The 13,934-nt window shown below is 44.1% G+C and overlaps 1 protein-coding gene across 1 annotated transcript in view; it reads right to left on the reverse strand.

Moving 5' to 3' along the window:
- Positions 1 to 13,934, reverse strand: part of LOC311101166 (transmembrane protein 94-like) — a 42,526-nt gene that overhangs the window by 14,958 nt on the left and 13,634 nt on the right. Inside the window, exons 4-12 of the mRNA XM_084142247.1 lie at positions 13,754 to 13,876; positions 13,291 to 13,418; positions 7,493 to 7,629; positions 7,069 to 7,283; positions 5,034 to 5,185; positions 4,431 to 4,533; positions 4,256 to 4,342; positions 3,957 to 4,073; positions 3,806 to 3,862 (exon numbers count right to left, since the gene is read on the reverse strand). Coding sequence (XP_083998373.1) covers positions 3,806 to 3,862; positions 3,957 to 4,073; positions 4,256 to 4,342; positions 4,431 to 4,533; positions 5,034 to 5,185; positions 7,069 to 7,283; positions 7,493 to 7,629; positions 13,291 to 13,418; positions 13,754 to 13,876 — 1,119 coding nt within the window. The remainder of the gene's footprint in view (positions 1 to 3,805; positions 3,863 to 3,956; positions 4,074 to 4,255; positions 4,343 to 4,430; positions 4,534 to 5,033; positions 5,186 to 7,068; positions 7,284 to 7,492; positions 7,630 to 13,290; positions 13,419 to 13,753; positions 13,877 to 13,934) is intronic.

Here is a 13,934-nt window from a genome sequence, read left to right on the forward strand (position 1 = left end):
AGCTCCGAGACACGATTGTGTTGAGGCACAGATCTGGGGAAGGGTACCAAAACATTTCTGCAGCATTGAAGGTCCCCAAGAACACAGTGGCCTCCATCATTCTGAAACGGAAGAAGTTTGGAACCACCAAGACTCTTCCTAGAGCTGGCCGCCCGGCCAAACTGAGCAATTTGGGGATAAGGGCCTTGGTGAGGGAGGAGACCAAGAACCCGATGGTCACTGACAGAGCTCAAGAGTTTCTCTTTGAAGATGGGATAACCTTCCAGAAGGACAACCATCTCTGCTGCACTCCACCAATCAGGCCTTTATGGTAGAGTGGCCAGACAGAAGCCACTCCTCAGTAAAAGGCACCTAAAGGACTCTCAGACCATGAGAAACAAGATTCTCTGGTCTGATGAAACCAAGATTAAACTCTTTGGCCTGAATGCCAAGCGTCACGTCTGGAGGAAAGCTGGTACCATCCCTACGGTGAAGCATGGTGGTGGCAGCACCATGCTGTGGGAATGTTTTTCAGTGGCAGGGACTGGGAGACTAGTCAGGATTGAGGGAAAGATGAACGGAGCAAAGTACAGAGAGGTCCTTGATGAAGACCTGCTCCAGAGTACTCAGGACCTCAGACTGGGGCAAAGGTTCACCTTCCAACAGGACAACGACCCTAAGCACACAGCCAAGACAATGCAAGAGTGGCTTCGGGACAAGTCTCTGAATGTCCTTTAGTGGCCCAGCCAGAGCCCGGACTTGAACCCGATCGAACATTTCTGGAGAGACGCGAAAATAGCTGTGCAGCGACGCTCCCAATCCAACATCGCAGAGCTTGAGAGGATCTGCAGAGAAGAATGGGAGAAACTCCCCAAATACATGTGTGCCAAGCTTGTAGCGTCATACCCAAGAAGACTTGAGGCTGTAATCGCTGCCAAAGGAGCTTCAACAAATTACTGAGTGAACGGTCTGAATACTTATGTAAACATGATTTCAGTTTTATATCTTTAATACATTTGCTAAAATTTCTAAAAACTTGTTTTTGCTTTGTCATAATGGGGTATTGTGTGTAGATTGATGAGGGAAAAAAACAATTTAATCCATTTTAGAATAAGACTAATGTAACAAAATGTGGAAAAAGTCAAGGGGTCTGAATACTTTCCGGATGCACTGTAAGCATCATTATATTCCTCAATCAAAAACCTGCAGAAATTCCAAAGACTATGCACACTATTGACACATTGAAATCCATAATAATGTCTTTAAAAAGCTAATTTTCATGAAAGAACGACTTTTTCAAAGTGAAAAGGCAGGGCCTACCGAAAAACATTCAATCAGTCAAGACTTGCAACTAAGACAATTGAGTAGAGCTGATACCATAGTATGGGAGGACAGACTGCAGGGTTAGACGAAGCACATTAAATAGCCTTTATGCTCTGTTGCAGGCAGTAGCATCTACAGTATAGTGAGCTGTATTAATAGTGGCAAAGTGGAAAATAAATCATCTCAAGAACACCTCAAACTTTCCCAAAAGGTTTGGAACCTCAATGCGAGTAAACACCGTATTGGTAGACGTCTTGTGTCTGACCTAATACTCTCAGATGCTTGCTTTCCTTATGAAATCATATTACTCCCACCAATTACGTCCTGTCCAGATTAGTGATCATCAAGTAAAGCACTTGAGGAAAGGACATGAGGAAAGGAAGCTGTTTGAGAGTAAAAGGAGACAGCTAGTGGGGCTGATTTTGCCATCATGCATTGCAAGCAGGCGAGCAGAGGTGGCAGGCACAGGCTAGGGGCCAATCCAGAACCAAGCTCGAGCCCTTCCCCTTATAGCGGGAAGGGGGCTGGCGGTTAGTTCATGACTGGGCCAATGTGTCAGTAACAGAGCAGGGGGCTGGTGGGGACTGAGGTTCGTGGGGGTCGAAGCGTTACGTGATCAGGTGAAGAAATGTTATGAGGACAAATTGCAAAAAGAAGATTAGTCAAATTTGCCCTCCCATCAGGGAAGATCTGATTGGCTGACAGATAGAAATGCCGAAGAGACAAGATACACTACCGGTCAAAAGTTTTAGAACACCCACTGATTCAAGTTTTTTTTTATTTTTACTATTTTCTACATTGTAGAATAATAGTGAAGACATCAAAACTATGAAATAACACATATGGAATCATGTAGTAACCAAAAAAGTGTTAAACAAATCAAAATATTTTATATTTGAGATTCTTCAAAGTAGCCACCCTTTGACTTGACAGCTTTGCACACTCTTGGCATTCCCTCAACCTGCTTCATGAGGTAATCACCTGGAATGCATTTCAATTAACAGGTGTGCCTTGTTAAAAGTTAATTTGTGGAATTTCTTAAGCCAATCAGCTGTGTTGTGACAAGGTAGGGTTGGTATACAGAAGATAGCCCTATTGATAAAAGACCAAGTCCATATTATGGCAAGAACAGCTCAAATAAGCAAAGAGAAACGACAGTCCATTATTACTTTAAGACATGAAGGTCAGTCAATACTGAACATTTCAAGAACTTTGAACGTTTCTTCAAGTGCAGTCGCAAAAACCATCAAGAGCTATGATGAAACTGGCTGAGGACTGCCACAGGAATGGAAGACCCAGAGTTACCTCTGCTGCAGAGGATAAGTTCATTAGAGTTAACAGCTTCAGAAATTGCAGCCCAAATAAATGCTTCATAGAGTTCAAGTAACAGACACATCTCAACATCAACTGTTCAGAGGAGACTACGTGAATCAGGCCTTCATGGTTGAATTGCTGCAAAGAAACCACTACTAAAGGACACCAATAATAAGAAGAGACTTGCTTGGGAAAAGAAACACGAGAAATGGACATTAGACCGGTGGAAATCTGTCCTTTGGTCTGATGAGTCCAAATTTGAGATTTTTGGTTCCAACCGCCGTGTCTTTGTGAGACGCAGAGTAGGTGAACGGATGATCTCCGCATGTGTGGTTCCCACCGTGAAGCATGGAGGAGGAGGTGTGATGGTGTGGGGGTGCTTTGCTGGTGACACTGTCAGTGATTTATTTAGAATTCAAGGCACACTTAACCAGCATGGCTACCACAGCATTCTGCAGCAATACGCTATCCCATCTGGTTTGCACTTAGTGGGACTATCATATGTTTTTCAACAGGACAATGACCCAACACACCTCCAGGCTGTGTAAGGGATATTTTACCAAGAAGGAGAGTGATGGAGTGCTGCATCAGATGACCTGGCCTCCGCAATCACTCGACCTCAACCCAATTGAGATGGTTTGGGATGAGTTGGACCGCAGAGTGAAGGAAAAGCAGCCAACAAGTGCTCACCATATGTGGGAACTCCTTCAAGACTGTTGGAAAAGCATTCCTCATGAAGTTGGTTGAGAGAATGCCAAGAGTGTGCAAAGCTGTCATCAAGGCAAAGGGTGGCTAATTTGAATAATCTAAAATATATTTTGATTTGTTTAACACTTTTTGGGTTACTACATGATTCCATATGTGTAATTTCATAGTTCTGATGTCTTCACTATTATTCTACAATGTAGAAAATAGTAAAAATAAAGAAAAACCCTTGAATGAGTAGGTGTTCTAAAACTTTTGACCGGTAGTGTATCTCGTCATGCCAGATGAAGAAAATTAATAAAATAAGAGAAAGGATGCCAAACTAAATAGATGATTGGAGTCCTAAACTCGAACAACAAAAGAAGATGAGTGAGGGTGTGTGTGTGAGCTGCGTACAGGGTTTCATGGTGGGAGGTGCAGTGGCGAGAGCGGGCAGCGTGAGGACAGGGGGGAGGGCAAGAAGGGAGGAGTTGAGAGGTTATACCTGGGAGGACACCACTTCAGTGTAGCTGCTTAGAGTATCCTCAGAGAACTTAGCAAGCTGGGGTGAGAGAAGAGGCTAGTTAAACCACACAGGAGCCTCTGTGTCTCGCATGGCACGTGCGTGCGTGTGTGTATGCGCATGTGTGTCTCACCAGGCCAGTAGGAGAAGCTCTGCTGGACTCAGCCAGGACGCTAGCCTCTCCATAGGCATTGACCAGCACCCACATGACAGGAAACAGAAGGGGAAGGATGGGCAGCACTCCCATCAGCTGGAATACACACAACACAACACTTATTACAATAGGGAGAATCTGCTATTTCTGGTATATATCTTATTTCACATCATCTCTGGATGAGATTCTGTCCCCACAGGTTAAGCCTACCCTGCTATATCATGTATGAAAAATAAGGAGAAGAGGCCCAGCCAAGAAGATGTGTTGAGTCTCCATACCTGCAGCTGGATGAAGTTGAAGCGTCCAGGAGTGAGGCTGGGGGCGTCACAGAAATAACGCACTGTATTCACAACCAAGAACGCCACCTATAGAAGGTGAGAGGCATGACATATGAAGGACTGCATCCAGTAGATATAAAGAAACTGTGCATGCGCGTGTGTGCTTGTGTCTCACCAGTACTATAGGGCAGGCGAACCTGGCCATGATGGACTGCACGGTGAACCTCTCATTATCCAGGGCTGTGATTGGTCGAGACAGAGCCAGGTCCAGACTGTTCCTGTAAAGTACAGAATGGAATTCAGCCAGGGGTGTCAGTCATTTTAGATAACTTTATGGGACGGTTTACTGGACCTATGCAGATTAAGCCTAATCCTGGACTGAAAAGCATGCCGTTTAGTGCAAGAGTAGGCTTAATCTGGGTATGGGACACTGCTTAAAAAGGACACACTGAGCAGTCACAATCACAAGTGACAATTTCAGGCTTCCTTCGACTCTAGTTTCATGATTTGCGCAAACTATCCTTGAGTTGAATTCTTGGACCTCCAATAACAATAAACTTGATTTGTATAGCGCTTTTCAATACAAGTAACAAAGTGCTTCACATCATAAAATAATCAAATAAAAGTACTAACAAAGAAACAAAGACGGGAGGAAGGAACATGAAACTAGATTGTTGGATAGCAAACTAGCTAGTGGTGAATTATTACCCCAAACTCATTCACCTCACAATCAAAGTTTGTCAGACTGTCCAGCCTCAAAAGTGGACGCATTACCCACCTGACACTGTCGAGGATGGGGGTGCGGACCACCCTGAAGAGGCGGTGCTGCTGGGGGCTCTGGGGACCCCTCTTCTGGTCCCCCCGGGGGGAGGGAGGAGGGGAGAGAGGTGGGAACAGGTCACCTGGCTCCAGAACTATATGCTCATCATCCTAGAGAAAGGAAGGGAGATGTTGAGGATATAGGGAGTGAATACAGGTGAGAGACATACACTACCCTTCAAAGGTTTGGGGTCACATAGACATTTCCAAGTTTATCATTTTAAAAGGCTAATTGATCATTAGAAAACCCTTTTGCAATTATGTTAGCACAGCTGAAAACTGTTGTGCTGATTAAAGAGGCAATAAAACTGGCCTTCTTGAGACTAGTTGAGTATCTGGAGCATCAGCAATTGTGGGTTCGATTACAGGATCGAAATGGCCAGAAACAAATAACTTTCTTCTGAAACTCGTCAGTCTATTATTGTTCTGAGAAATGAAGGCTATTCCATGCGAGAAATTGCCAAGAAACTGAAGATCTCGTACAAGGCTGTGTACTACTCCCTTCACAGAACAGCGCAAACTGGCTCTAACCAGAATAGAAAGAGGAGTGGGCGGCCCCGGTGCACAACTGAGCAAGAGGACAAATACATTAGAGTGTCTAGTTTGAGAAAAAGATGCCTCACAGGTCCTTAACTGGCAGCTTCATTAAATAGTACCTGCAAAACACCAGTCTCAACGTCAACAGTGAAGAGACGACTCCGGGATGCTGACATAGGCAGATTTGCAAAGAAAAAGTCCAGTGTCTGTGTTCTTTTGCCAATCTTAATCTTTTATTGGCCAGTCTGGGATATGGCTTTTTCTTTGCAACTCTGCCTAGGTCAGCATCCCGGAGTCGCCTCTTCACTGTTGACGTTGAGACTTCTGTTTTGCGGGTACTATCCTGTAATCGAACCCACAATTGCTGATGCTCCAGATACTCAACTAGTCTCAAGAAGGCCAGTTTTATTGCTTCTTTAAAATCAGCACAACAGTTTTCAGCTGTGCTATCACAATCGCAAAAGGGTTTTTTAATGATCAATTAGCGTTTTAAAATGATAAACTTGGATTAGCAAACACAACGTGCCATTGGAACACAGGACTGATGGTTGCCGATAATGGGCCTCTGTACGCCTATGTAGATATTCCATTAAAAATCTGCCGTTTCCAGCTACAATAGCCATTTACAACATTAACAATGTCTACACTGTATTTCTGATAAATGTGATGCTATTTTAATGGACAGAAAAATTGCTTTTCTTTCGAAAACAAGGACATTTCTATGTGACCCCCAACTTTTGAACGGTAGTGTACACATACCTCATCCTCTCGCCGTACCTTGATTTTGTATTTGTATTTATTATGGATCGCCAAGGCAGCAGCTACTCTTCCTGGGATCCAGCAAAGTTAAGGCAGTTACACAATTTTAAAAACATTACAATACATTTCACAACACATTAAGTGTGTGCCCTCAGGCCACTACTCGTCTACCACATATCTACAATACAAAATCCATGTGTACGTGTGTGTATAGTGCGTATGTTATCATGTGTTTGTGTACGCATGCGTCTGTGCCTGTGTCTCTCTTCACAGTCCCCGCTGTTCCATAAGGTGTATTTTTATCTGGGGTTTTTCAAATCTAATTTTACTGCTTGCATGAGTTACCTGATGTGGAATATAGTTCCATGTAGTCATGGTTCTATCTAGTACTGTGCTGGACTTGGGGACTGTGACGAGTCCTCCGGTGGCATTTCTTGTGAGGTATGCATGGGAGTCCGAGCTGTGTGCTAGTAGTTTAAACAGACCGCTCGGTGCATTCAAAATGTCAATACCTCTCACAAATACAAGTAGTGATGAAGTCAATCTCTTCTACCTTGAGCCAGGAGAAAAAAATGACTGATGCCTCTGAGGAAAGCAATGCCCTCCTGTCCCGGTCTCAGTGCTATGATGTCTCCCTCTACCCGTCCTCTCCTCCCTCCATCCCTCTTTTCCCATTCTCTTCACCCCTCTCTCCATACCTTGATGCCTCTGAGGGAAGCGAAGGCCTCCTTTCCTGGACGTAGTGCTATGACGTCTCCCTCCACCAGTAGGGACACAGGCAGGTTGACCAGCTTGGAGTCGCGGTAGGTCCAGTGGAGCGACCAGGAGGGGGAGGAGGGGGTGTACAGGTCAGGGTAGAGGGAGGGAGACCACCTCACCCCATCACCCAAATCCGCCCAGCCCGACAGGTAGTCTGGAGGAGGGAGAGTGCGGAGGGTAAATTAAAAGATAGGATCACAAAACAAAAATGGTGGAAACATGCCAACCTCAAGTAAAGTAGTGTTAATTTCTCAATGTTTTCCCTCCATTTAAATCTCCAACTGTCCTAATGTCAACTCTTCTCCTCCCTATCTCCTCCCCCTCTCCTTCTTCCTCCATCCCCCTCTCCACTCTTCCGTTCACCGTTGAGCTGATTGATGATGCTGTTGAGCCGGTGCACCATCTCAGTCTTCCTCAGCCTCTGCTGTCGACCAATCAGCATGAAGCTCAGCGTGAAGAGCAGGAGGAGGGCCGCAGCGTTCACCAACTCTATCCCAGAACTGGAGAGAAGAGGACGATATGTCAATTTTCACTCACTGTTTTGTCTTCCTGTGTTTCACAACCTTAGTTCACCTTGAGGTATCTCTGACAGGAATATTTGGGTTGAAGTTACAGAGGAGCAGTGTAACTAATAAACACTAAGGCTGGCCCAACTGCCCTATAACCGTGTAACCGACGGTTATGGATGAAGAACATCCTGAAAATAGAATGAACAGCTGACTGAAGACGGGACCGCCAGGCATTCGTGAGGTTGAGTCGGTATCTGCGGAAACATGGACTCTTAACAATGTGATGAAACTTTGTTGCTCCTTGCTGAACTTTGCTGCTCTGTGTTGTAGCAAACGAGTCTTCGGTTGCCTAGGCCAGTGTTTCCCAACTCCGGTCCTCGAGTACCCATAACAGTACATCTTTTTGTTGTGGACAAGCACACCTGATTCTACTCGTCAACTAATCATCAAGCCCTTGACAAGTTGAATCAGGTGTTTTTGTCCGAGGCTACAATAAATGTGTGTGTAGTTATGGGTACTCGAGGACCGGAGTTGGGAAACACTGTTCTAGGCAACGCCCCTCTCCCTTCAGCAGCAGCACACATCAAAAATAATGAATAGAACGGGCATGGAACCTCTAACCCTGGCAATTTGACTGGTAAACTCATGGATACACTCGCAATGGCTGCCTGGTACTTTGATGCAATAATTTCCATGGTAATGTAGAATGTTCATTCAAATGATGTTAACTGATGTGGCTCATGCAATGGAATGTATTTTTTGTAAATCCAGTTGAAATCAACAAATCACAGCACATAGAGGAGCATCGCATTAGTACACTTCTTGCTTTTACTTCCTGCTTTGCTCCCACGGGTACACTCGGCAATGGCCACCAGTCCACACATTATGCTATCATTGACTTGAATGGGGATGCCAGTTCTATTTCTATGGCAGCACATGCAATCATGAGCGGAGGAGAGGAGAAAATGTGTCTTAAAAAAAAAAAAGGGTGACACTTTCCTTGACACCCAGCGTCATAACGGTCATAACTGCTGACATTACCTGTGATAATATTGTCATAACACTGTCATGACACATATTCAGACCTGTTGTGGCATATATTGCGTTATTTTATGGCTAGTTATGACACCTACATAAGAGTGTAAACCCCCACAAAACCTACCACGGTAGTTATTTTATGGCTTGTTATGACACCTACGTAAGAGTGTCAAAATCCACAAAACAAGGCAAAACATTCCATTACACCATAGCCTACCTGTCTATTTTTATTGACCATATTACATTTTCATTTTAATTACGCACACATTGATGTCAGACATGTACCTACCCCAGTGCTCTGTTGCTAATGACTGGGATGAATGCAGGAGCAGATTTCAGGAGCAGGACAAGACACCCTCTTTTTGACTGATGACTGATATAAGGGCATGTACGTGATAGGCCTATCTGGCATACAGTGGGGGAAAAAAGTATTTAGTCAGCCACCAATTGTGCAAGTTCTCCCACTTAAAAAGATGAGAGAGGCCTGTAATTTTCATCATAGGTACACGTCAACTATGACAGACAAAATGAGGAAAAAAATCCAGAAAATCACATTGTAGGATTTTTAATGAATTTATTTGCAAATTATGGTGGAAAATAAGTATTTGGTCAATAACAAAAGTTTCTCAATACTTTGTTATATACCCTTTGTTGGCAATGACACAGGTCAAACGTTTTCTGTAAGTCTTCACAAGGTTTTCACACACTGTTGCTGGTATTTTGGCCCATTCCTCCATGCAGATCTCCTCTAGAGCAGTGATGTATAGGGCGGCAGGTAGCTTAGTGGGTAAGAGCGTTGTGCCAGTAACCGAAAGGTCGCTGGTTCTAATCCCCGAGCCGACTAGGTGAAAAATCTGTCGATGTGCCCTTGAGCAAGGCACTTAACCCTAATTGCTCCTGTAAGTCGCTCTGGATAAGAGTGTCTGCTAAATGACAAAAAAAAAAATAAAAAAAAAAAAAAAAATAAAAAAAAAAAATTAAAATAAAAAAATAATTACATAAATAAAAAAAAATGTATTGGGGCTGTCGCTGGGCAACACGGACTTTCAACTCCCTCCAAAGATGTTCTATGGGGTTGAGATCTGGAGACTGGCTAGCCACTCCAGGACCTTGAAATGCTTCTTACGAAGCCACTCCTTCGTTGCCCGGGCGGTGTGTTTGGGATCATTGTCATGCTGAAAGACCCAGCCACGTTTCATCTTCAATGCCCTTGCTGATGGAAGGAGGTTTTCACTCAAAATCTCACGATACATGGCCCCATTCATTCTTTCCTTTACACGGATCAGTCGTCCTGGTCCCTTTGCAGAAAAACAGCCCCAAAGCATGATGTTTCCACCCCCATGCTTCACAGTAGTTATGGTGTTCTTTGGATGCAACTCAGCATTCTTTGTCCTCCAAACACGACGAGTTGAGTTTTTACCAAAAAGTTATATTTTGGTTTCATCTGACCATATGACATTCTCCCAATCCTCTTCTGGATCATCCAAATGCACTCTAGCAAACTTCAGACGGGCCTGGACATGTACTGGCTTAAGCAGGGGGACACATCTGGCACTGCAGGATTTGAGTCCCTGGCGGCGTAGTGTGTTACTGATGGTAGGCTTTGTTACTTTGGTCCCAGCTCTCTACAGGTCATTCACTAGGTCCCCCGTGTGGTTCTGGGATTTTTGCTCACCGTTCTTGTGATCATTTTGACCCCACAGGGTGAGATCTTGCGTGGGGCCCCAGATCGAGGGAGATTATCAGTGGTCTTGTATGTCTTCCATTTCCTAATAATTGCTCCCAGAGTTGATTTCTTCAAACCAAGCTGCTTACCTATTGCAGATTCAGTCTTCCCAGCCTGGTGCAGGTCTACAATTTTGTTTCTGGTGTCCTTTGACAGCTCTTTGGTCTTGGCCATAGTGGAGTTTGGAGTGTGACTGTTTGAGGTTGTGGACAGGTGTCTTTTATACTGATAACAAGTTCAAACAGGTGCCATTAATACAGGTAACGAGTGGAGGACAGAGGAGCCTCTTAAAGAAGAAGTTACAGGTCTGTGAGAGCCAGAAATCTTGCTTGTTTGTAGGTGACCAAATACTTATTTTCCACAATAATTTGCAAATAAATTCATTAAAAATCCTACAATGTGATTTTCTGGAGAAAAAAAAATCTCTATTTGTCTGTCATAGTTGACGTGTACCTATGATGAAAATTACAGGCCTCTCTCATCTTTTTAAGTGGGAGAACTTGCACAATTGGTGGCTGACTAAATACTTTTTTCCCCCACTGTATATTACTATGATGGTTATAATGCTTCTTGACAGTGTCATAAAGTGTATTTTCTAAGTCCAAGTAAAGAGACACAGGATAGTCATGTGTCATAAAGTGTATTTTCTACAAGTTATTTAAAATATGATTTTAAAAAACATGACTGTAAAGAATTCATTACAACAACAAAGGATTTAAGAAACAAACTTTCAAATGAAAGGAAACTTCTTGGCAGGGAAAAATTAATTTGAATACATTTGGGTTTAAACACTCTTATGTAGGTCTCATGGCCAGACATAAAATAACACAACAGGTGTAAATACAGTGCATTTGGAAAGTATTCACTTTTTCCACATTTTGTTACGTTACAGCCTTATTCTAAAATTGATTAAATTAATAATTCTCCTCATCAATCTACACACAATACCCCATAATGGAAAAACAGGTTAAGAATTTTTTTTCAATTTATAAAAAAACAAAAACAGAAATACCTTATTTACATAAGTTTCAGACCCTTTTCTATGAGACTCGAAATTGAGCTCAGGTGCATCCTGCTTCCATTGATCATCCTTGAGATGTTTCTACAACTTGATAGGAGTCCACCTGTGGTACATTTAATTGATTGGACATTTTAAAATTTTAGTCATTTAGCAGACGCTCTTATCCAGAGAGACTTATAGTTAGTGAGTGCATACATTATTTTATTTTTCATACCGGCCCCCCGTGGGAATCGAACCCACAACCCTGACGTTGCAAACGCCATGCTCTACCAACTGAGCTACATCCCTGCCAGCCATTCCCTCCCCTACCCTGGACGACGCTGGGCCAATTGTGCGCCGCCCCATGGGTAGGGGACATGATTTCCATGATTTGGAAAGGCACACACCTGTCTATATAAGGTGCCACAGTTGACAGTGCATGTCAGAGCAAAAACCAAGCCATGATGTCGAAGGAATTGTCCATAGAGCTCCGAGACAGGATTGTGTCGAGGCACAGATCTGGGGAAGGGTACCAAAACATTTCTGCAGCATTGAAGGTCCCCAAGAACACAGCGGCCTCCATCATTCTTAAATGGAAGAAGTTTGAAACCACCAAGACTCTTCCTAGAGCTGGCCGCCCGGTCAAACTGAGCAGTCAGGGGAGAAGGGCATTGGTCAGGGAGGTAACCAAGAACCTAAATGGTCACTCTGACAGAGCTCCAGAGTTCCTCTGTAGAGATGGAAGAACCTTCCAAAAGGACAACCATCTCTGCAGCACTCCACCAAATCAGGCCTTTATGGTAGAGTGGCCAGACGGAAGCCACTCCTCAGTAAAAGGCACATGACAGCCCGCTTGGCATTTGCCAAAAGGCACCTAAAGGACTCTCAGACCATGATAAATAAGATTCTCTGGTCTGATGAAACCAAGATTGAACTCTTTGGCCTGAATGCCAAGCGTCAGGTATGGAGGAAACCAGGCACCGCTCATCACCTGGCCAATACCATCTCTACGGTGAAGCATTGGTGGTGGCAGCATCATGCTGTGGGGATGTTTTTCAGCAGCAGGGACTGGGAGACTAGTCATGATCGAGGGAAAGATGAACCGAGCAAAGTACAGAGAGATCCTTGATGAAAACCTGCTCCAGACCGCTCAGGACCTCAGACTGGGGCGAAGGTTCAACTTCCAACAGGACAATAACCCTAAGCACACAGCCAAGACAACGCAGGAGTGGCTTCGGGACAAGTCTCTGAATGTCCTTGAGTGACCCAGTCAGAGCCTGATCGAACATCTCTGGAGAGACCTGAAAATAGCTGTGCAGCGATCCTCCCCATCCAACCTGACAGAGCTTGAGAGGATCTGCAGAGAAGAATGGGAGGAACTCCCCAAATACAGGTGTGCCAAGCTTGTAGCGTCATACCCAAGAAGAGTCAAGGCTGTAATCGCTGCCAAAGGTGCTTCAACAAAGTACTGAGTAAAGGGTCTGAATAACTATGTACATTTAATATTTCCATTTATTTTGATAAATTAGCACACACAAAAAATAATTTTGCTTTGTCATTATGGGGTATTGTGTGTAGATTAATGAGGAAAACAACTATTTCATCCATTTTAGAATAAGGCTGTAAAGTAACAAAATGTGGAAAAAGTGAAGTGGTCTGAATACTTTCCGAATGCACTGTATATGGGTCATGACAGGGTTATGACCATGTCATAACGTGTTATGACACTGGGTTTCACGTAAAGCGTTACCCAAAAAATATTTGTTTGCTATTTGAATGGTTATTACGGTGACTGTAGTAATTTGCATGGCCAATAACTATCATCCAAAATTCCATGACCATCACAGCCCTAATTCACACACACACACACACACACAGTCAAACACACCTGCCGTGCGGCTGGTCGCCATAACAACAGAGAAGTCCCACCACCACCAGCAGTGTAAGGGCAGCTCCTGGCCAATGGAGACAGGAGTGTCGGTTGCCATGGTGAAGGAAGCTCTTCACCCACTGCTCCTATAATAACATCAACAAACAAAACATGTGTTTGACACATCTCAATACGTGTGTGTCTGTTTTTGGTTATACTATCCTTGTGGGGACCAGAAGTCCTCACAAGGATAGTAAAACAAGAAGTGGGGACATTTCGCCGGTCCCCACAAGGAAGAAGGCTATTTTAGGCTTAGAGGTTAGGTTTACAATTAGGGTTAGGTTTAGGGGTTTGGGGTTAAGGTTAGGTAAAATAGGATTTTGAATGGGAATCAATTGTTTGGTCCCCACAAGGACAGAAAAACAAACGTGTGTTGTGAGCGCGTGCGTCTGTGTGTATGTGTCCGTGTGGTGGTACCTACATGTGCAGTGGGTCGTTTGCCATGGCCTGTGGTCTGGTGCTGGTCAAGTAGGGTGGTGAGCTGGTCCCTCAGTGTCCCCAGAGCCTGACCAGTGGACAAGCCCAGGGTCCCCACCCCCTCCTCCTGAAACACACAGGCACAGACACACATATCTACTATGAAATCATATTACAGTCAAGAA

Source organism: Coregonus lavaretus (genome assembly GCF_964263955.1).
Source record: "Coregonus lavaretus genome assembly, chromosome: 25".
Classification (NCBI taxonomy): Eukaryota; Metazoa; Chordata; class Actinopteri; order Salmoniformes; family Salmonidae; genus Coregonus; species Coregonus lavaretus.